Source organism: Cervus canadensis, chromosome 15 (assembly GCF_019320065.1).
Source record: "Cervus canadensis isolate Bull #8, Minnesota chromosome 15, ASM1932006v1, whole genome shotgun sequence".
In the NCBI taxonomy this organism is placed as follows: Eukaryota; Metazoa; Chordata; class Mammalia; order Artiodactyla; family Cervidae; genus Cervus; species Cervus canadensis.
The window spans coordinates 24709824-24734703 of NC_057400.1; the positions used below are offsets into that span (position 1 = coordinate 24709824).

Genomic DNA, 24880 nt, shown 5'->3' on the forward strand with positions numbered 1-24880 from the left:
TGTCACTCCATGAAATCCCCCTGGGGACAGGGATGTGTACCCATTTAAAAAGTTGATGCGCCCTAATCACTAACATTCTTTCTAGTTGTAACCTCTTTTGGATGACTTTATTTTGTGGACAAGTATGCTAAGGCTGAAAGAGGTGACATGGTTAATCAGTGTAAGAGCTGGAACCAGATCCTGAGCCTTCTAAACTCCAGGGCAGTGTTCATTCCACTGCACCATGTATCTATGATGGTTTCCATTTTTCAAACGGAACAATTTAGGCAAGGAGAGATACATCTGCAAAAACTCACTCTTTGGATCCAGATAGTCACTCCCTGTTGTGCTGTTTTTTGTCAGAGACTCCTGTTCTGATAGCCATTGCAGGAAACTTGAATTTGTAAAATAGTCAGGCTCTCCACCAAAGTCCCTTATTGAGGCAAATTTTATTTTGACCATACCACACTCCAAATCATGACCATATATGACTATAGGAATTCAAAAAGATAAAACTCCAAAGCAACGTGTAGCAAACATATTCCAAGATCTCCTATCTGTCAATCCAAGTCATAGGTACATTTGCAGCTTTCAAAATCAGCGTCTGTTTCTAATTTCCTATTGATCTATCAATGTCTTGCCTTTTTTGCATTCATTATTTAATTAACTCATCTATTTCCTTGTGTCTTCCTCTGGTGTAGATCTCTCATAAATTTTAAGGACAGTTTATGAAAATTAAAGAATATTTTTCCTCAGTAATGTTTTCATAGCTATAACTTTTGAGAACAACTTCTTGAGAGATGTTTTGGGAGCTGTATTCTAGGACATATTATTTTCACGGTCTTCCCCCTGGTAGGATGGATAAATGATTTTGCCTTGAGAATTGCATGGGATGTTCTGGTTTCCATATAAAAGATAGATATTCCACTTACAGAAGCTGCAGGAATAGAGTTCAAGCAGTTTTAAAGTTTAGGCCTGATGGAATGGTATGTCTGGGGGTGATCAGGGGAAAAAGGGATTCTCAGTGGCTATGCTGAGCAATGGGAGTGAGCTCTTACCAGTTATTTGTGTCTAGTAAGTCTAGAGAGTCTCCTGGGGTTTCCCAGGTGGTGCTAGTGGTAAAGAACCCACCTGCCAATGCAGGAGATGTAAGAGATGCAGGTTTGATCCCTGGGTTGGGAATATCCCCTGGAGAAGGGAAAGGCCACCCACTCCAGTATTCTTGCCTGGAGAATCCCATGGACAGAGGAGCCTGGGGAGCTACAGTCCATATGATCGCACAGGGTTGGACACGACTGAAGCGATTTAGCTCACACACACAGGGAGTCTCCTGAGCATTTGTGAGGGAAATGCAGCTGCACAGTTCACAAACCTTTCCCGAGAAAGGAAAAGAAAGCCTCTCAAGTACATTGAACAGGAACTTCACCTTTGTCTGGGGTATCGGTGGGAGGCGGGCAGGGAAGCTTGCCCCTCTAGCTGGGAGTGTTGCTGACTTTGAAACCCAGGGAGATGTTTCTGTCTAAGAAGTTGCACTCTTCACCTGCAAAGTGTCTTCTGGTCAGCTATACCACCCCTTAGGGCAGCCAAGTGGCACCTGACTGTAGTGCACAGTGAAATGTGCTCAGAAAACAACAGAATGATGAAGAGCGCTGGGAGCAACTCGGGAGGGAAGGAAAAAGGGAGACACAGGGGCAGAAGCACCAATGCAGTTGGGATTTTGCAAACAGAGAAAGGATATGCATGTGTCTACGTGCTGAGGGGCAGAGGAATTTCAACAATAAATAATAGAAGGCATGGAATTGGATAAGTGCACAGATGTACTCAGGAGATAGGAATTCATGAGGGATTAGGTTGGGGTCAAAGTTCGAAGAACCTCGCTTATTAACAGGAAATTTAAGTTCATCCCACAACAAACCTATGTGACATGTTCTTATTCTTGTTATACTATTGTGATTCTCTTCTTGGATGGGCTGGGTTTAGAAAGAAGACCAATAACAGTAAGTGGATGAATCAAATACCAAAGTGTCCAGAGGCCAGAAGACCAATCTGAAGGTTTTGGAGGAATTAAGGTCCCAGAATATAAGGGCGTTCATGCATGTGTGCTCAGTGGCCAAGTTTTGTCAACTCTCTGCGACCCTATGGACTGTAGACCGCCAGGCTCCTCTGTCCATGGGATTTCCCAGGCAAGAATACTAGAGTGGGTTGCCATTTTCTTCTCCAGAATATAAGGGCAAAAACTGGGAAAGAGGCTGTAGAAACAGGATGAGTCATGAGAATTACTTCCATGGGATGTTCTTTGACATGAAATTACTGAGTCACACCAAGGGTATAGTAACTTATACGGCTCAGGAAACATAATTTGCATTGGCTTCACCATACATACAGATATTTCCCCATTAGTTGGCCAGTCTTTGTTAGGATATGCCTTTACTTTTATTGTTTTGGTCAATGTAACTTCTCTCTCATAAATTCTTTGTATTTATACTTATTTCATTACTAGAAGAATTAAAGCTTTTATTCCCCAAATTTGATATAGCACTTATTTCTTCAGCTTATCACTATCTCTGTTGTTTATGAGTTGTGTGAGTAAAAAGCTGAGCTTTATGCTTGGCACACAATAAGAGTTCAGTAAGTTATTGTACTTTTAGTCTGTTAATATTTGTGTAATCTTTTATCTGTAGCATATATTTAAAACATATAATTACTTAGACAAATAATTTGTTTCGTTAGTTTTATTCCACAAACTTATTTATTTTACTCAATTTCCTATTTTCACTTAAAAATATTATAAAGTTGGGATAAGCATATTAAATTTTGTTACGTAAGTGTGGTGGATGTTAAATTTATATGCAAGCTGGGTTTATTTCTGAATTCTCTATTTTTGTCCCTTTCTCTACCTTCATGTTTTTAAATCTGTAAAGTACTCTTTTAAAAGTTACCACTTCATATGTGTTCTGAATCTGGTAGGATGTGTTTTCCTTCATTATTCCTTTGTAAGTGATTTCTTTGATATTCTTTCCGCTTATTTCTTTATTTTGTAGGAATTTTAGAACTAGTCTGTGAGGATATATAAAGTGATATTTGGGCATCTTAATTGGAATCTTGTTAAATTTATAAGTTATCTTAAGAGGTGCTGTCATTTCTATCTATTCTTTCCTGTCAAGAGCATATAGGCATACAAGAGTGCTAAGCTGGTTCAGTTGTATCCAACTGTTTGCGATCCCATGGATTGTAACGTTTTTACCAGGATCCTCTGTCCATGGGATTCTCCAGGCAAGAATATGGGAGTGGGCTGCCATGCCCTCCTCCAGGGGATCTTCCCGACCCAAGGGTTAAACCTCTGTCTCTTATGTCTCTTGCACCTGCAGGCCAGTTCTTTACCACTAGCACCACCTGTAAAGCCCCGGGAGCCTCTATGTCTATATTTATTTTAATCTTCCCTACTTTTCCACTATATTTTGTTGTCTTCTTCAGCAAAGGACTGGGAGACAGTTTCAAATCAGATTCTTGGTAACTGACTTCCCCAATCATATTCTTGGGGAATTAATGATAAGCCTATTTCTAAGAATCGTATGAAGGTGGCTCTGTCTGCAGAAAATCTACCTCAGATCCATGTTATTTCAACATAAATAATTTCTCTCAGTTATAAACAGAGGGTATTACTGCTTATTTTACTAGCTAGTCATTAGAGTGTTGTAAGGGTTATGAAATAATGTATTCAAAATTTACCTGAAAATGTTATAATACAAACAAGGACATGGTATCATAAAATGCAATTTTTAAAATGTTTTTGTTTCCCAGACATTAAGATTTTAGAGCAATGACATCTTCTCTTCTTGGTATTCACCATTAGGTGCCAGACCACAATAGGAACTCAGTTAATACTTCTATGTTCAAGGGAATGAATAGTGACAAAATTTGTTTAAAAAAAAAAAAGAAAATGGAATAGGTTTGGGGAAACATACAGTCTAGAGAGAATGAGTTTATTTAATCTTACTGGCACATTTATTTCATCTCATATATAATCATATTACAATTCAACATTGATCAATATATTAATAGTTTTCCTTCTGCTGGGTCCCCCCTGTAGCAAAATTTTATACCTTTATATTAATGTGATGTAAGTTATTTGTGTTTCTATTATTTCCCCCTCAGTGTAGCTGCTCTGCTGAAAATGAGATTGTAGCTGGGAGCTGAATGAAAAGGGAGATGGGGGGAGGGGGGAATGTTACATAATTATCTGACATTTGACTCCAGAGCAAAGGATCAGGAATATGCCAAGATCACTGTAATAACCATTGTCATGCCAGATACTAACCAGAAGCTTTCCACAAACTGTTCTTAACCTCAAATTAAAGGTGAACTAGAAGGACTTCTGTCTGACAAAACTGTAGTTCAGGTTGTCACTTTTCTTGTAGTTTTTTCACCTCCCCACTGCCCATGGCCGAAGCTAAAACTCCTTCTTCCACAAAGTTGGGAAAGAGGAATCCTGATATAAGGCTTTGGCTGTTCATAGAACAAAGTATTTGGTTTAGAATTATCATTTGTGAGAAATTATTAAATATACAGACACATTCCATTGATTTGATATCTTAAGTATTTGCTGCTGCTTCTTTTCATCTTCTTAACACACACACACACACACACACACACACATCCCATCTCAAGGGCTAATAATGTGACCTTGTCATGAGAACTGGCCAAAGCTAAAATATTTACACTGTGAAGCTTCTAGGCTTTTTGGTTCATTTGTAACATGGAGTCTGATGGATGCTTTATGTGGCAGAATGACCTTTCAATTTTTGGATTAAAAATAATTAAAATAACGGCAAGAATGAACTTTTAAGGTTCAGCATCATTAATGTCCTCTTCAGATACAAAATGCATTAAAGACTCACTCCATATATAAACTCTGAAGAGAAATTCATGAGTCTTATAATAAAAACTGGACAGTATTAAAAGTTTAGAAAGTACTTTCCCCCAAATTATGTTACTATGCCTGAAATCCTCACTATAACTCACAGGAGGTGAGATAGGGTGGGTGGTTTTATTATCATAACTATTATTATAATTTCTCTTTCCCACCCATCTCCTCTTTTGTACTGTACAGATAGATTAACTGAGCTTAATCTAAAAAACTATAGGACCCAGTCTGAAACCTGACCTTCTGACTTGAATTCATAGAATCACAGTTTCTCAATTGTGGTACTACTGACTGACACTATAAGCTTTTCAAAATGCCATCACCACAAGTGATAATTAACTCCATTCCCACAGAGCCCAACTCGACTTTGTATGGACTCTGCTTAATGGGACACAGTTGCTAGATGTGGCTGCAGATACTAGCTGGGCTGTCTCCAGCAAGAAGACTATGAGCACTACTCTCGTATTTATTAAAAGTTATCCATTCAACAGGGAAGACTCACCCAGATATCAGACCAAGACAGATATCTTGGATAGGCTTGATTTTTCTCTATGATGCACCCTAGATCTGATGCATATTAAAGAACTATGGTGTCAACAGTGCTTTGCATCAATTATTTATGCTTTCCCCCATTCTGGGCTCAAAGCAGGATTGCATTTCCTGGCCCCCTTAGTGTTGGGCAGTACCCTTCAACAAGTTCTGGCCAAAGATTTAAGTCACTTTTGGGCTTCCCTGGTGGCTCAGTGGAAAAGAACCTGCCTGTCAATGCAGAAGTCTTGGATTTGATTCCTGGGTTGGGAAGATCTCCTGGAGAAGAAATGGCAACCTACTCCAGTATTCTTGCCTGGGAAATTTCATGGACAAGAGAAGCCTGGCGGGCTACAGTCCATGGGGTCGCAAAGAGCTGGACACAACTTGGTGGCTGAGCACGCATGCACGCAATGTCACTTTGAGGCCAGAGCAGTAACTTGCTAATGGAAGAACCTCCCAGCTTTCTCTCCCACCTGGCACAGTGACAGGTCATGCTTGTGATGGTGAAGGCTTGGGTCCCTCTCTGTAAGTTTAGGTCCCTGAGTGACCATACGAGTAGAAGACTACTGCTCACCTGCAATAGATACGTAGAATGAATAAAAACATAAGTGCTAAGTGTTGTAACCATTGAGATTTTTAAGGCTGTTAGTTTAGCATAATTTAACTTATTCTGACTGATGTAAGAGCTGAAATATGAGAACAGATTGAAAAATAGATATAGGTTAAATCAAGGTCATTTATATGAAAACAGAAAATATAATATAAAACCATCTAGAGCTTCCTTAAGTCTTAGGGTTCTCTATTTTCATTCACTAACTCTCTAATATTTGGAAATCATTTCAACAATGGTTCTTACATACCTGATATGGTATGTAAACTACATTATTCTATCACATTAGACATTCTTCATTCATTCAAATAGTATTTATTGAGCAGTAAATATATGCCAAGTATTATTTGGAATATCTTTCCACTTCATATTGTTTTTGACACCTTTCTTGTGATGAAGACAGATGGCAGAAAGAAGAGGGAGTTCACTTTAATGTCTAAGGAGTGATATATTTAGGAAATGAATCTGAGGCTTTGTGGGGGTTCTTTGTTTGTTTTTAAACTTTCCATTTGCATAGAAATTATTAGAGAAAATGGAAATGATTTCATATGTGTAGCCAGGAATTTTCCACCATTATCACCTTCTACTTTCTTACCTGTAAAATATGGATAATTTTGTGGTTTTCACTTAAAGGATAATGGCAGACAGGTGGAACGACAAGGTTTGAATTGTGGATTGAAAACTGGATGGATGTGTGATTTCAGGCAAGTGACTTAACCTCCCTCTTTCTTACTTTTTTCAGCTGTAAAATGATACAACAGAGCTTAATTTACAGGGTTGTTGTACATTTGAATCAGTTCTAAAGAAGTGGATGAAACTGGAGCCTGTTGTACAGAGAGAAGTAAGTCAGAAAGAAAAACACCAATACAGTATGTTAACACATATACATGGAATTTAGAAAGATGCTAATGATGACTCTATATGCGAGCCAGCAAAAGAGACAGAGATAAAGAACAGACTCTCAGACTCTGCGAGAGAAGGTTGAGGGTGGGATGATTTGAGAGGTTAGCATTGAAACATGTATACTATCATATGTGAAATAGATCGCCAGTCCAGGTTCGACGCATGAGACAGGGTGCTCAGGGCTGGTGCCCTGGGATGACCCTGAGGGATGGGATGGGGAGGGAGGTGGGAGGGGGTTCAGGATGGGGAACACATGTACACGCATGGCCGATTCATGTCAATGTATGGCAAAAACCACTGCAATATTGTAAAGTAATTAGCCTCCAATTAAAATAAATAAATTAATTAAAAGGAAAAAAAGAAGGCAATGCATAAGTGGCTTCAAACAGTACCTGGCATGTCCTAAGTGCTCTAGGAACCGATGAATAAAGCACTGGAGCTGGACTACTTCTGTGATGCAAACATCACAAAAGATGTTTTGCTTTATTCACCACTTCAACCTAAACATCTTGTTTGGTACTTGGCATAAAACATACAAAACAGGGACTTCCCTGATGGTTCAGAGCTTAAGAATCTGCCTTCCAATGCAGGGGATGTGGGTTCAATCCCCGGTCAGGGAACTAATACCCCATATGCTTTGGGACAACTAAGTCCGAACACCACAACTAGTGAAGTTGGTGTGCTGCAACTACCGAACCCGCATGCTCTGGAGCCTGTGCTCCACTAGAGAAGCTCCCGTGTACCACAGCCAGAGAAGCTCCCGTGTACCACAGCCAGAGAAGCTCCCGTGTACCACAGCTAGAGAAAGTCTGTGTGCTGCAACAAAGACCCAGCACAGTCAAAATTAAAACAACAACAACAACAACAGAAAAACATTTACTGAACACATACAGAAGTGAGTAGGGATGAGGGGACTGACTCTTATGTTCTACTCCTAACCGTGCAACTATCTACTACTGCCTGTCTCACACACTGTGCTCAGCTCTAAGCACTTGGAATAGTCACTGTCCTAGGTCATGCTCCTCTTTTGTAAGATGAAAGGATGATACAAAAGAGCTATAAACTATGTAGCTATAAATGAACTAGAATCAATAATCTTACTCTACCACACTTTTCAGAAAAAAGGATGATAAAAACCTTGCAACAACATAATTTGAAAACAATCAACAGTATGAAAACTCTACAAAGTTGCTCTATTGTGGTTTTTAATATTTTTAAAAGAAATTTAAAAGAGATTGCTGCATCAAAAAGGGCAGTAAAACTCATTGGCGCTAATGCCACTGCTCAGAGATATGTTACCTTTTCCTACAAGCTCTGTGCAGAGGGAAGGAGAAACAAGTTGGATAAAGTCATTAATGTACAAACATTCAAGTAGAGTAAGAATAAATCCTGGAGATCAAATGAATAGCATAGTGGGGACTTCCCTGGATGTCCAGTGGTTAGGACTCTGTTTCCATTGTAGGGGGTGCAGGTTTGATCCTTGGTTGGGAACTAAGACCCCACATGCCCCATGGCCAAAAAAAACCAGCCAAACAAACTCTATGCATGGTGATAATTACACAGTTCTGTAAATATACCAAAAATCATTGAAATGTACAAGCAAAGCAAGTGGATTATATGGTATGCATATTAAAGTGCAATAAAATTTTTTTAAAAAGTACAGCATAGTCATCATAGTCAACAACACTGTATTATATAACTTCAAAACTGCTTGAAGACTAGATTTTACATATTCTTATCACAAAAAACAAATAATTATGTGATGTGAGAGAGGCCTTAGCTAGAACTACACTGATGACCGTGTTGCAATGTGTAAATGTATCAAATTATCACACTGTACACCTTAAATGTATACAATGTTAAAAGTAAATCATACCTCAAGGGAAAAAGAGTAATTAATGGCCCTGCCATCATGTATTAAACCTGTCTTGGTTTTGCTTGTGAAAGACAAAACTTGACCCACAAACAGTATAATCCAAGTTTGATTTAAACTTTCAAAGACTCAGTTTTTCCATCTATCAAATGGGATAATAATACATACTCTGCTGGGATTATCATCAGCATTACATGAAATAACTCAGCAAAGGACCAAGCAAGTAGCAAATATCTGCTTCTATTCTGTCAACAGGAGCAATGAACAGGGCAATAATAACTATTTTTGCAATTGTTTAGAAGAAAGTCATGTCCTCACAAATGTTAACAGTGTCCAGAGTTGTTCTTCTGGCTGATACTGCATAGTTTCAGCAGAGAGAGGTTGGCGTTAAAGTACGGGTTTTCGATACGCTAACACCTGGAAGAGGCAGCAGGCAAAGAAATGACTTAGTGACTAAGTCCTGTCTGACTCCTTGTGACCCCCATGGGCTACAGCCTGCCAGGCTCCTCTGCACCTGCTGGGCAACCCTTTGTGTGTAGTGCTAGATGGTGAGCTGGGGGAAAAATGTTTAGAGAAACACTTGGGTCAGAAAACGAGAAAATGGAAGTGTAGCATAGCACAGTGGTTAAAAATACTACGCAGTTACGTCAGCTCGCTGAACATCTCTGCACCTGTTCCCCCACTAAGAAAAATGGAAATAGTAATGCTGAACAAGACTGCTAAGAGGTTAAAGAGTTAACACTTATAAATGGCTTAGAACAATGCCTGAAACACACCAAGTGCTACATTAGTGTTCACCAAGCCCGGACAGTGATAAAAACAGCTGAAGTGACACGAAATGTCCTGTCAGGAAACCTCTGGAGTAAAGACTGGCAATGTGGCCATCTAGGAGCCAACTTGGAAAGCCATCAGATTCGTGCATCAAGCCAACAACCGCGCTCTTCCCATGTGCAAGATGAAGAGCGGCAGCCTTAAAGAGCTGATTCACGTTTGACATGACAGATGGGCCAGAGGCGAAGGCAGAAGGGAGTACCAGTTGAGACTGGGAATAACAGAAGTGTGTGCATAGGTAACAGGACTCTTCCTATGGTCTTCCACAGCATCCCATAGTGATCCACAGCATCCTAGGTATGTGTTGATTATACGAAAGTGTCTCCCCAAGGCGGGGCTCCCTGAGGTGCGGGCTGCATCCCGTTCACCGTGAAATCCCTCTTCCAAGGTGCTCAATAAGTATGTGTTGAGGTCAGGCCAAAGTAAGTAAAAGACTAAGCCTGTAATTACTGAGCACTCAGTTCTCAGGCCCCTAATTGCTCCCCATCCCACTTTCAATCCCCCTGATGCTGCTCTAAATTGCTAAACGGGTGGGAAGGGAGAGCTGTGATTCCAAAAACATGGCCCTTTGAGGAAAAACCTAGTCTTCTTTGTAGTGGTGGCTTAAAATTACCCAACGGTGAAGCTGGCTGAGAAGCCCTCTGCTTAGCAGTCTTCTCCAGCCACTTTCCTCAGTTCATCCACAAACACCTCAATACTGTCACAAATGAGACTGAAATCACCAGCTTGGCAAATAAGCTGATTTTTTTCCTTCCTTCTTTCTCGATAGCCATCCATCTACCAAATTTTTTCCTGTGTTTTCCTTGAGAATCTCTTTCTCCTACAGCCCTCTCACTAATCTTTCTACCACCAGCCACCACACTGATGCTGAAGCTGAAGCTCCAATACTTTGGCCACCTGTTGCGGAGAGCTGACTCATTGGAAAAGACTCTGATGCTGGGAAAGATTGAGGGCAGGAGAAGGGGACAACAGAGGATGAGATGGTTGGATGGTATCACTGACTCAATGGTCATGATTTTGAGCAAACTCCAGGAAATAGCGGAAGACAGGGAAGTCTGGCGTGCTGCAGTCCATAGGGTCACAAACAGTCGGACATGACTTAGTGACTGAACAAAAACAAATCACCTCACAGAATCCATGCTTGGATGACTCTGCAGTCTTACTGTGATTTTGCCTACATATCACTGCAACAGAAATCTTCCTAAAATACAGGTTTCATCATATCTCTTTCCAGTTCAAGACCAAGGCTCCCTATTTTTTACCTTTACCTAACCTACTTTGCAGATCCTCCATACTTTGGCTCTACCTGTCTATATATTACTTACTTACTAAATTTTGTATGCAGAATCTTCTATCCTACTTAGGGATCTCATAGCACTAATCCCTGAAATTGTTCTCTTATTTCAGTATGATATCTGTAATATTTGCTTCTCCATGCTTTTCCCATGTTGTTTCCCCTTTTGGGATATCCTAATCCTCTGGCTATTCAAGTGCTAGCCCTTCAATTAACATTCTACTCTAAGCCACATGAGTCAGTACTCATGTATAATTATATTATCCTGTGTTTCCCTTCCTATTTCCTCTTCTTATGCAAAACTGTTCCTTCTTTAAGAAAACTATAAATTGCTTGAGGGTAGGAAGTTCACAGTATTTTTACCCAACATTCCCTAGGTTCCAGCCTTGTGTCAGGCCCTGCACTAGGCTTTGAGAAACAGTGATGAATGAGATAGTCACAACCCTCGTCTACCCAGCACCTATGTTCTACTTTGTGTGTGTGTGTGGCAGTAAGATAAGAAATTTCACATAATCATATGAGCAGAAACTAAGGAAAGTATCATAAGGTAAAAGTATAGGGTGCCATGAGACCATGATAAAGCTTCACATTGAAAGAAAATACACCTGAGCTGAGATCAAGTGAATAACAGACAAATAGGCAAATGTCCAGAGGTTTAAAGAAGCTTGAACCTTAGAGGAACTAAAAAGAGGCTGCTGTCCACAAGTGCAGGGGGCAGAGGATAAGCCATATCAGATGAGGCTACTGAGGTACAAGCTGGGTGTACTTCCTCGCATCATACCTGAATCACAAAGTACTGGCTAAGTGAGGGTAATGTTTACATGGTCCTTAAAGGAAATGGCAACCCACCCCAGTATTCTTGCCTGGAAAATCCCATGGATGGAGGAGCCTGGTGGGCTATAGTTCATCGGGTTGCAAAGAGTTGGACACGACTGCATGAGTAACACTTTAAGAGTCATACAGCATGATGATGGAGGGCATTTCTGAACTTTTCTTGTCTGCATACTTGGGGTTTGGGCTTCCCAGGTGGCTCAGTAGTAAAGAATCTGCCTGCCAATGCAGGAGATGCAGGTTCCATCCCTGAGTTGGGAAGATTCCCTGAAGAAGGAAATAGCAACTCACTCCAGTATTCTTACCTGGGAAATTCCATGCAAGGAGGAACATGGAGGGGTACAGTCCATGGAGTCGCAAAGAGTCAGACAAAACTTAGCAACTGAGAACCCACTCATGTATACTTGGAGTTTACAAAAAAAGTTGAATATCCAAAACTTAAAAAATATGAACATTTAAGAGCTTAGAATGGTGGTCAAGATTCCCCGTCTTACTGACACAGACATGCCCAGTGAGGATGCAAGGTGAAGGAAATGGTTCAGAAGAAGCTCCCTATGGCATTAGGAATGAGAAGACCTGCTGCTATCAGCTTCGGATTTCTGTTTGCTTTCTCAAGTTCAATTAAAAAAGCACGGACCAATGACAACTATGATATGGATCTACTCCGCTTTACAAGTTTGATGCCAAAATGCTTTACACAGGCCACCTAACAGATGGTAATGTATTTCAGCCATTACCAGAGAGAGTAGGATTCAAACCAGTGACCCCGAGGTGAGAGGTTGTACATCCAATTACGAATTCCCACTTTCCTTAACTGTTAAGATGCCTAAAGCAATATATTTTATTTACATCAAGATGCATTGTATAAACTATATTTGATAAAAGAGATGACTTCACGTTCTCAACTTAAATCAAAGAATGCTTACTTAAGTATTTTTTTAATTGAATCACACTTTAATGCCATCGTATAATCTTTTGGTTAACAGTGCTCATTTTGATTATTCTAACGAAGGGAAACATGGAAATTAATACTTAAGTTGTAGAGCTTATGTCATCTATAAAAATACACACTAGAAAATACAAAAGAGATACCTGGGACATCTGTGAAGGTTTCTCCAAGGACAGATACGTGGAAATTGAGTCCTAAGTCCTTAAGATGCATCAATATCTTAAAAAAACTCTCCGGATCTTTATCATGCTCCCTGGAAATAAAAACACAAAATATCACTTGTGATATCTTAGGGCATGTATTAGGAAAAGTGTTTTCACTTCTCATAGGCTCAACTCCTCTCCCGGTCTACTGTTAGGGGAACCTCTGGCATCAGAGCAGAGATCTTCCCCCACCCTTATGTAGCATTATCATTGTGTGTGTTCATGAATCTAACTTTGCCAGGCTCCTCTGTCCATGGGGCTCTCCAGCCAAGAATACTGGTGTGGGTAGCCAACTTCTTCTCCAGGGGATCTACCCAATCCAGGGATTGAACCTGAGTCTCTTGCATTGCAGAGAGATTCTTTACCATCTGAACCACCAGGGAACCCCTAACTTCTCTATCATGGATTGAAATTCAGTCCTATCAAAGTCTTAAGGCTCAGCAGCTTTTCATTAAGGGAGAAATTTATCATGTTTTTCACATTTTGGGGTTAGAACATAGAAAGTCTGGGCTTCCTGGGTGGCTTACCGGTAAAGAATCTGTCTGGGATGCAGGAGACACCATGGGTTCGATCCCTGGGTTGGAAAGATCCCTTGGAGGAGGGCATGGCAACCCATTCCAGTATTCTTGCCTTGGAGAATCCCATGGACAGAGGAGCCTGGCAGGCTACGGTCTATAGGGTCGCACAGAGTCGGACATGACTTAAGTGACTGAGCACGCATGCATAGAAAGTCTAGCGTATTTTCCTTTCTCCTAAAATGGTTAATTTTCCACTTAACACGGGTTTTCAACAAAAGAAAAGATCAATCTTTAAACAACAATTCTCTACTGATCATGAGAATGTACCAAAGATGCTTTTCATTTCTGTGAGTCTGAATACCTCCCTCTCACATTTACTGAGCCTCTTTGTGTCCACAAGGAACACACAATTTAGGGAGTGAGATTACAGACTCTCTCACTAATCTCTCATTTTAAATAATTGAATGGAGAATTATAAATACATCAAAAGGGGATAGGCCTGAGTCTAAGTCTGCTGAGTATTAACTTAGGAGTGGAGGTTAGTCAACACATAAAAGAATAGTAATAAAGATAATTCTTTCATTTAGTAGAAGCTTTGAAAAACATGGATTATTTTTGTTTGTTTAGCTTGTCAGTCTTCTTTGTAATGACAGAATGAGAGGCTAAAGGACACTAAAATTAAAAAAAATTCACCAATTCAAAAAATCACACTAAAATGGAATGAGTTATTTTTTACATTCTAAGGTGTGAATATTTCAGTATTTCTTGCAGTTAATTACACTGTTTTAAATTATCTTATTTCAGACAGATGTGGACCAGATGTCTTCAAAATATTTGCTTTTTTATTTATAATTCAGAATTTAAACTTATTTTCTATATTACAGAGGAATAGTTATATATCAGCAATTGAATTTCTCATTTACCAACTAATTATGTAAAATAAATCTGTAAATTGATCAAACTGCTATATGAAATATGAAAATTACATCATTCAGGAAATCTCATGAAAAATGACATCTGCAACCCTAAATGTGTTAATTCACAATTCAGTCAATATTTTCAGTATCAAGAATTAAAACAAATGCATCTTCTGATTAACATTTTAAAACAGCATTTATAATCTCCTGGAATTGTAAGATCTTATAGAATTAGAGTTCTGTAACAATTTATTTTAAGCTCTATATTTCTCAGTTTGATTCGCTTCAAATAACAAAGAAAGCAGTGGTAAAATGTTCATTGCTTTTTAAGATGATGGGTATTACATACATGTACTATTGGGAAGTTTTGGGGGTAATTCTCATATATTCTACTGCTATGGGCAAGAACAAAGATTTTAAACAGTTTAAAGAATACCCCATATGCTATCTTCAACCACATCGAACAAATAGTTGCCACCTAATCTGCAACATAGGTTATTTTACTCTGATTCTCTTGGAAACACTTAGATGAAAAGAATGGAAACAATGTAACATATTTTAAAGAGGGAGAAACACTACAGGGAAATCTAGCCACTCCATTCTCAAAATTTTTCATTCTGAGTTCCAAAAATTTTGGCTTTGGTTCCTTAAGAGAATATCTATTCTAAATATTTTCTGCTGCTTTTTTGTTTGTTGATTGGTTTGTTTTGTATTAAAATAAAAGTAGACGCAGTTTGGGGTTGGAAGGATGTTTAATTGGGTAGAAGCTGTAGTTCTTAAAAAATTCCAATGTGAATATTTCAAAGAAGTAGGCTCCATGAACCTATATTTTCAGTGTTTCTATACAAGATAAATGCATGACAATCCTACTGTATTCTTAAGATATTTTTTTATAGGTGGACAAAAGCTTTCATATTCAAAGTCACTTTGCATAAGAACACAAAAGAGATTTGTATAGATCCCCTCTCTTTCTGTTTAAACTATAATATATGGATGAATGTAAGGTGAGATTTTTCTTCTGCATAATTATCCCTCAGAAAAAGAGGCATTTTATCTAAAGTCCTTATAAAGTCTCTCATAATACTAGGCACTCTCTCACTTTATTTTTTGTGAAGTACAGTTTAAGGAAGCTGCCTTAAACCTAAGACACCAACTGATGAGAATTTTCAATAGTTTTAGCAGTCATTCACTTGATGGAACTGGTAAAAACAGAAGTCAAGGAATTTAATATGGAGTTATTAATTATTTGGGGAGACATGACCTAATAATTCAAAGTACTGTTGAAAACATGTATTTTAAAGATCACTAAGAAAAAGTAACAGAGTAAGTGGTTACTAGAGACCATGAGTAGTAAAGTGGGTTTTGAAGCTGGAGAAAAGATTTCCAGGGATGGCATCATACAGTCTCAGAATCTTGTACCCCAAAACCACTTAGACTAAATTCCAGATGACAGCTGGTGGAAATGGGCCAGCTGCCTGAAAAGGTGATGTCAAGAATGCATGGGAGGGGGGAGTTGAACTAAAACCGCTTCATGAACTATAAGGCTGAGAAAAAAGAAATACTTCTAAAAATACTCTTTGTGTGATATGTGTTTTACAGTATTCTTTATGTCTAAATTAGTACATTACATATATTTAAGTAGACACTTGACTATTTCATCTACGTCTTTTTCAGTCTACATAGTCAATTCAGCTGAAAAGTTTTCTCGGTTTTCTCTAGACAAATGAGAAGTTGCCTCCTATTCAGAGGATCATTAAAGACGTGAACGGATATTTCACCACAGCCATATAGCAAGGCCTGGATATATCAATGGCAGATCTCAATATATTCTGTCAAGAGAGGAACTCATTGCAGATATCCAATGAATTATCCATGGATCTTATCCTAGCATCCATGATATTAATGAACCCATTTAGTAGAATATGTGAATCTGTCTCCAATTCTTTTCTAAGAAATCTAAAGTGAAATTCTCATACTTATGATTTTAGCATAAGGCAGGAAATATAGGATGGAGGATTTAAAAATAATATTTTAAGGGCCCCTTTTTGCGAATAGCTGTCAAGATTAAACACACTTTTATAATATAGTCAATTTTCTATAACCACAGTTGTAGACTATGGATTCCTAAACACTCTTCTGCTCTTATCCACTGTTGGTAGTAATATAAATTGCAACAATATTTTAGAGGGCACTTTGGTAATGTACATAATAAGCCTTGAATTGTACATAACTCTTGCCATAGTAATTCCAATTCCAATTTCAATTAGAAAAGTTACTCTCTGAAATAAAGAGGTGCATAGAAATTCAGTCAAGGTAAGTTTTTAACAGCATTGTGTATAATGGCAATGATCTGTAAACAACCTAATGGGATGATAAAAAAATATATTTTGACACATGCGTATGATACAATACCATGCAGCAATGAAAAATAATTTTGCAGAAGTATATTTTTTGACATGGAAAATACTGTTAAGTAAAACAGAGGTGATAGAGTACTAGGTAAACCATACTGAAATGTTAACAGGGTTTATGTGTAGGGGATATATTATAAATGTCTTTTTTTTTTTTACTTGTTTTCTATCATTCCTTTAATAAATCTTTTCTATATAAATCATTTTAAAGCTTTAAGGAATCACCTCTCTCTAGGATTCTGCCATACAGTTGTATTCATAAAGGTTTTTGCTTAACTCTAGCATTTTCAGTATTTATAGTGGCACATTTACTCGTTGCCTGTGACACTTCCATATTTGACAGCTGCCCATCAAGCTAACTCGATTCATCATAAAACATTCTAGAAGATGAGTCAGAGTCCAAGTCTCCCAACAATTCCCACACTCTTGACTAGGTAAGAATGAAACAGTCTGGCTGAGAACACATTCCTCCGCAGCCCAACTATGGCAGAAGAGACCAGCACAGAATATTTCAGGCTTACTGGAAGCAGCAGATATAGCAAGAACAGCTTTTATTCCCAAATATTATTCAGAACATTTGAAAAGCATAAACTGTTTCCATGTGTTTTTTCTTCCTATATCTGTTCTCTCTCTGTCGCCTTTCCCATTTAGTTTTTTCAGAGCTAAATTTCTTCTTATTCTTAACATTCATTCAGTAAATATTTATTGAGGATTGCTAAGTTCTCCATACTTGTCACTTATACTCAACTGTTACCCTTTCCTGTTTTCCCACATAACATTATACTTATTGAATGCAACCACTTTGATCTAGTTCCTTGCCTTGCCTGGCCAGAAACCTGGCTCTTTTCAGATGCCATCGCTTTCCCATATCACTCTGGATTGAGAGGTCCATGAGCAAAAGATAAATGATGCCTGCTTTGTTTACTACTAAGTACCTAGTGCCTTACTAGTGGAAGACATTCCTTGTATGCATCAATATTCAGTTCGTCTCTTCTCCTGGGCACACAGAAGACTCCATGTTCATCCCCTTGAAGTAGGAGAGGCTACAGGACTAGTTCTGACCAATGGATTGCCAGCTAAGTGATGTGTGTCACTTCCAGGTAGAAATTTCTAAGAGCAGTTCTGGACAGCACTTTCTCTGTTGTAGTGATCCTTGAAAAGGTCTTCTGTCAAGACAGTTAGGATAAAAGACTGAAGTGATCTGGACTGCTACATGGAGAAGAGATGCCCAATAAAGCCATCTAAATAAATAGCAGACTTTGAGTTAGTGGGAGAATTAAACTTCTGCTGTGTTTAAGCAACTGAGATTAAGAGGTCTTTATTACTTCAGTATAAGGTGGCCTATGCTGACTAATACATTATCTATGGCATAAAATTAACTGCTCTAAAAATATCTGTTGAATGAATAAAGGTGGAGGAAAAATGATTTACATTTACAGAGCTCCTGCTATGTTCAGGGTCCTACACTAGGCAAATGATCATAACGTTAAAGCCTCTCAACCAAGTGGTCATACAAATATAATTATTCCTTCATTCACGATCACACAGAAGAAATTGCATCTGCATTTGAAATCATGTCAAATTACTCTAAAGTCATATTCTTTCTTCTGTACAGTTTTTGACTTCTTCTTTTCTTTCTTCCTACGTATAATGAGAAGGAAAAGAGAGCTGGTACCTTCAGTCCATGGTTTTGTTTCCAGATCATTAAGCGATGAACAATTCTTGATAGATAACTTGAAGTTAAAACCCACTGGGTAAGATGTGGCAATAAGAATATGGGGAAGTGACATGGGATTATATGATCTCTCCAACATCATGGTTTCAAATTTCCTCACCTTTTCTTATACCCTTCATCATTGCTTCCCTGTTATGAAGTACCATGTTACTTTCAAATTCAGTGATGTGTTCCTCATTCTAAAACATAAGGCTTCTGTCTACCACCCTGCGCTACTTTGTTACGATCACTTACCTCTCTATTATCCGTCTATTATCCCTCTATTATCCGTCTATATGTCTGACAGCAATGATCAGTTTTGGTTTCCTGCCACAGGTGCTGCTTCTGGTTTTAAAATGGTGCTTTGAATAGAATTCAACAGATAGTCTTATGAGGCATCAACTTCTCAAGCTCTCCCTCCATCTGATACTATCAGTGCCTTCCCTTCTCTAACTCCACCAGCCCTTTCCACCATCATTTAGGTACAGGTGACTAGAGCCAAGAATATTCACTCTGGCTTTCTCTGAATGTTATTCATACTGCACTCTGCCCTTTACTTTCAGAGGGAGAATGAAGGGTCCATTTCAGAGAGAAGTGGCTCTGCCACTTACCAGAGATATGACTATTTATTTGTATGTTGTATAAACTCTCATAGCCTCAGTTTTTTCATCTTTAGAATGGGGTAAAAATAACATCTACATTTAAAACGTTGTTAGGGATGAAGTGCCTGGTACTTTGCAGGTACACAATAAACTCTCATTCTATTCATCTTTGGTATTTGTGGCATTTTAATATTTTAGAAATGTTAACCAATTTAGTCCATCTCCCTTCCACCCCAACATATTTGAGAAAATAAGATGGTTTATGTTCCTTACTTTGAGGAAGGTATGACCCAGGGGAAAAGCCTCCTAACCCCCCCAAAAATGGGAGAGTCTTCTTGGCTGGTCACAGAGCAAAAGCCTTTGCAGAAATGGTAAGGGCTTCAGACAGGTACAAGTATGTAAGCAATATGCCATGTGAATGGAGCATAGACCCTCCTGGTCATGTCAGTGTTCCACCTCTAGACAAGAAAAAGGGAGGACTAATGGGGCAGACTTGAGGAGAAGAGAAGCGTGAGAGTCCTCGAGCCACGCACTGCACTTCCTGGGTAAGGCAGAAGCATGACTCCAGACAGTGAATGTCTGAGAGTGTGCACACAGTCCTGGGGACTTTGTGAGAGATTACTGAGCCATGAGTGAATGTCTGAGAGTGTGCACACAGTCCTGGGGACATTTGTGAGAGATTACTGAGCCATGGAGGCATAAACTTGGAGCCAGGATTTCCTTGAATGTCATGGAAAAATCACAGAGTTACTGACAGACTGATAGAAGCAAGGGATCCCTCAACAGTGGCCTGAGAGGAATAAGGACCAGGAAAATGGAAGACAGAGAGGCTTGAAAGGCTTGAGCTTTCCATCACCATATTGAAATGGGCCACTGTACAGAAATTAAGTCACAGGAAAATAAAATTCTAATTTATGCATATCAGGGTTTCAAGCCATCTGCACATTCATATACTCATCTTTCGTTTTAAGAGCAGAGGCAGAGATGTCTACCTTTCCAAATTCAAAGTCTGTTAGAGCTCTAGATGTTCTACCTTGTATTTTCTTGAGAAATCTGTTTTCTCATGGTCAGTTTCCTTCCTAAAACCTGTGATCCTATTCCTTCCTCCACAATTTCTTCATGTGTATCTTGGGCATTTTTGAGTTATCTTTTGACCTGACACCATTTATCGACAACAATGGTTCCAATAATATACTCCTTCTAGGTGACTTTTCACAGATCCTTTCATCTTAGAATATTAGCTACATCCTCCTTTCCTACCTTCTGGGTCTTTCCTACATCTTCGCTCCCATTCTTTCATTCTCTTAGATGAAAATGCCCTCCAACAATACTAATACCCACCTGTGTCCCCCTTCATTCTCATTTCATATTTCCTCCTACATTTGATACCACTGACTTTCTTAGAAGCAATCCTTGCTTGGTTTCCAAATAGTGTATTTAGACTATAACCTAATGACCTCCTCAATGAAATCTTCCCACTCATTCCATCCAGCAGGCCACCCAGTGAAAACCAAATTGAAGGAATCATTTTTCCCAGTAGGTCTCACAACATGATTCCCTTTTAAATCTCCCCCTGCTGAAAGTTCAGACCCCCCAGGTTGTTTCTGTTGAACAATGATTCCCACTCTTCCTGGATATTGTATACACTAATTTCATTCAGCTGTCTAACTTGTCAATGACCTCTCTTTTTCTACAATTTTTGCCAGAAAGCCCATAGAAACCCATGACTCAAATAACTGGTCTGCCATGAAGTGTCTTAATTAAGATAAACTGGGTCTTTCCCACTCTTGGGATGTTACTTAGCAGCTACTGTTACACATACTTTTAAACCATTACAATGTATGTAATTACTTCTTCTCAGACCTGGGAGTTTCTATGGAACTAAGCTCTTTCCCCAACTCATTACTAAGTCCTTCTGTTTCCCTCTATAATAACGTTTCTCCTTGTCAACTGTGGTGACCTGGGCTGTAATTTGAGACTGAGTAATCATTTAGCTTTTCTTTTGGACTATAACATTTCCCTCAAGAGACATGTAGAAAATACATTCAGCACTCAGAGTGTGCATGTGTGTCTGACTCTTTACAACCCTACGGACTGTAGCCCGCCAGGCTCCTCTGTCCATGGGATTTCCAAGGCAAGAATACTGGAGTAGGTTGCCATTTCCTCCTCCAGGGGATCTTCCCAAACCAAGGATTGAACCTGTGACTCCTGGGTCTTCTGCATCACAGGCGAATTCTTTACCACTGAGTCACTGAGGAAGCGCACATTCAATTGCTTACTGGTTATTCTGAGAACTACTCCTGTAGTCTATCTCCAATAGTGAGAACTTTCTCTCGGGAGAAGACTAGGAAATTCTTTGACATTGTTGAGAATTGTTGTGTTTCTACTTCTCAGAAAGGAAGATGCGTGATTTTTGTTTCCTACTTTACCTTGACTTCCAGGAAGCTTACAGTCAGGTTTTCCCATGTTCAATCTCAGCATCAGTCAAATGGAAATAACAGTACCAAAAAATATAATAATAGAAATTTAAAAACTCATTGGATGAGCTCAATAATAGAGAGGATATTGCAGAGAACAGAATCAGTGTTCTTGAGGTAAACAGAATTTACCCAATGTGAATAATAGAGAAAGTGGACAAAAAGAAAAAATAAGAAAGAACTGAACCGCAGGGAGTTGTAGGACAGGAACAATTTCTTACAACTGTATGTGAATCTATAATTATTTCAGTATGAATTTCAATGATAAAAATGCATGTCCATTGCATTAAATTAAAAATAATTCAGAAATATATGATGTATGCACTGAAAGCCCCTATTTTCTGATTCTCCTGATTCTACTCCTCAAATATAAACACTATCAATAACTGGTGAGTAGGCTTCCTGACCAATTTCTATGCATATGCACAATTATACATTTGTGTGAGTGCATTTTTATATATGATTTAGTTTATAAACATGAGATTACTATCATTCTGCACTTTCCATCTTCACTAAACACATCACAGATATCTACATACATGAGTGCATAAAGGTATCTCATTTAATAATGTTTCTCTAATATTTCACAATTTAAAGTAAATTCTCCTACTAATGGACATTTACGTTAATTCTAATTCAATGATATTTCAAACCATACATCTGGTTCTTTCTATAAAATTCAAATTTCTCTTTTGTGGAATCCTATTTCTTCTTCTTTTTCCTGCTACCCTGCAAATGTAGCCATCTCAAATCTCTAAGGATGATCTATTTCCCCTTTCCTACAATGTTTACTATGGTACTTTCAAAGTTTCTCCTACTCACTCTAGTATTTTGTAAGTTCCCTGAGGACAGAGCTCACCCTCTGTTTACCCTGTATTCCTCATGTGCAGAATTGGGCCTGGCATATAGTTTAAAAAGTTATTATTCTGAGTTGACTATAAATCTAGTTCACCTCTCATGAATCTAATAATTTTATTGCCACCAACTATAACTTACCTTTTAAATTATTTATATAATGAGGTGACTACACAAGAGTCTTCACTTGGCTCTTCCAAAGACAGCTCGTCTCTAATACTTAAAAATTAAACTGCTGCCTTGTCAAATACAGATCATCCGCCCAATGTTCTAGGACTCAAGCCTGATTCATTTCTGAACACAAAGAAGCTGCTTCCCAGCAGTCCTGATAAGCAACCCATAACCAATCTTGCCATTCTTCCCATACAGATAATTTAAGATTTGCTTGATAATCCATTTTTATAGTACAATGTTATCACCTCATCCTTGACAATACCAGTGAATTTCAGACTCTCCTTCTGCCAACTCAGCCTCCAGAATAATTCTTACGTTATCTTCTATATAACTTGCCTTTTATATCTCTTTTCTGAAGTGTGTCCTAAAAACCAGTACATTGAAATTAAGCCCCTCTATCCAACATTCAAATATTTCAATCAACTCATTCCCTCAAATGAATGTTGATACTCATATTCATTCCCAACCTCTTCTTTTCTCTCTGCTGTTTTCCATCCACAGCTCTTGTGCCTACAATCCTGAGTCTGGAATATATCTCTGCTCCTCTCTGCCACTCCTTGCCCACTGTCTCCTTTACTGACTTTGACTTTACTGCTACTGGTAGTCATTCATCCCTGTGAAATCCTATCTCCCTCCGAATCACTGTAAGAACATTCATAAACTACTGATGATTTCATGAATGTGCTCGTTTACATTATCTCATATTTAATTGTATGTTGTCCTCTTATAATTAGTCTGAAATCTCAACCACAACAGTGAAATCCTTTGACTTTAGAAGTTGGTGGGCACTCTAAATACATCTTTGGAGTGAGTGAATGATAGCTTCGTCATGGCTGAATAGAGACAGTTACATTTTTTAAATTACAATAGGATAGGTCTATGAAATGACATGAAGGATCATATATATTTTTTTTAAATGGAGGATTAAACATGGCCTGGATTATTAGATGCCTTTCATCCAAATGAATTTCAATTCTTAATAATAGGTTTTCATATTCCATTGTGGACATTTTGTCACATCTAGAAATGACAAGGTCTTCAATCATCTGGCAAAGGATCTTAATTTGAAGAGAAAAATCTACTCCAAAACTTATTTCTGATTTAAAAAATGTTAAAGTAGAAATGGGTAGAGTGACTCATAAAAAATTTCTCCAATGGGAAGAAAAATGCTAAAATTCTGTTCATTTTATATATTTTGTCTTATTTCTAGACTCAAATGAGACTGCTGTGTTTTTTTGGCTGACACAGAGATCTCCTAGAAGAGACATCTCCCTTACTCAGCAGCAACTGTGAAGCATACCAGATTGTCATGGCAATGACTGTGGAAAAGGAGGAACACAATATGGGATGTCTGTTCTATAAAGACCTGCTCAAAATGACGTGTTCTTGTTGCTGCATATGTTGCATTTTTTCATCTCATAAACAGTATTAATTATGTATCTCCTCTCTTCTACATTCTCATAAATGAAGTAAATCTGTATTATTCTACTTAGTCACATAGCATAAAAGAAAAAAGTTCAGCCCCAAATTTCACTACCCACTCTTTTGTTGCTTATTATTTAAAGGTATTAAGAACTACTCATATTAGGTGCCAAAGTAGACTAATAATTTATATGGAAAAGAATAAAAGACTCTGAATATGGTAATAGCATCACAGGCTCAAAATTAACTACATTGCTCAAGAAACGACTCAACAGAATGAGAAGCCTCGTGAACCAAAGTCTTAGTTAGTTAAGTCTACTGATTGCTAGTAGGTATCAGAACAACTTATTTCTGGTCAAGAATGGATAACAAAGTCAAGTATGTTAGTGTATTTGGTGAGAGATCCTTCTGATTAAATAGTCTGCTTTAGTGGTGCATGTAGAGCTGAAAGAAGAAAAAAAGATGCTTATTGGAAGCTAATAATAATCGATCTATGACTATATTCCTAATGGTGTGCTTTATCAGAATAAGTGAAGTAAAATAGTTTACATAGATGATAGAACCTAGTGAAATAGTTAAAAAATCTTAGTTCTGATATTTAGTAGCAGTAATCCAGGGCAAATTACCAAACCCATATGAGATTTAATTTCTTCATCTGTAACAATCTGGCTAATAACACTCAGTTCAAAGGGCTGTTGAGAGGATTAACTTAGATGATGTATACAGAACAATTTTCAGTGCCTGGGAAACAGAGAATACACAATAAGTGATGGCTGCAGTTATAACTACTGTTATAATAATTATAATCATCATTGTTTTCATCTTAATTTATAGAACTGGGAAATTAAGAATAGTCCAGTGA

General features: G+C 38.3%; 1 protein-coding gene across 10 annotated transcripts in view; it reads right to left on the reverse strand.

The window, feature by feature from the left end:
* Positions 1–24880, reverse strand: part of GTDC1 (glycosyltransferase like domain containing 1) — a 453404-nt gene that overhangs the window by 55550 nt on the left and 372974 nt on the right. For all 10 annotated transcript variants that reach the window (XR_006273214.1, XR_006273212.1, XR_006273215.1 and 7 more), the window contains one exon: positions 12869–12978. Coding sequence is in view for 6 of the 10 variants with exons in the window: in XM_043488224.1 (XP_043344159.1) it covers positions 12869–12978 (110 nt within the window). In the remaining 4 variants the exon portion in view is untranslated. The remainder of the gene's footprint in view (positions 1–12868; positions 12979–24880) is intronic.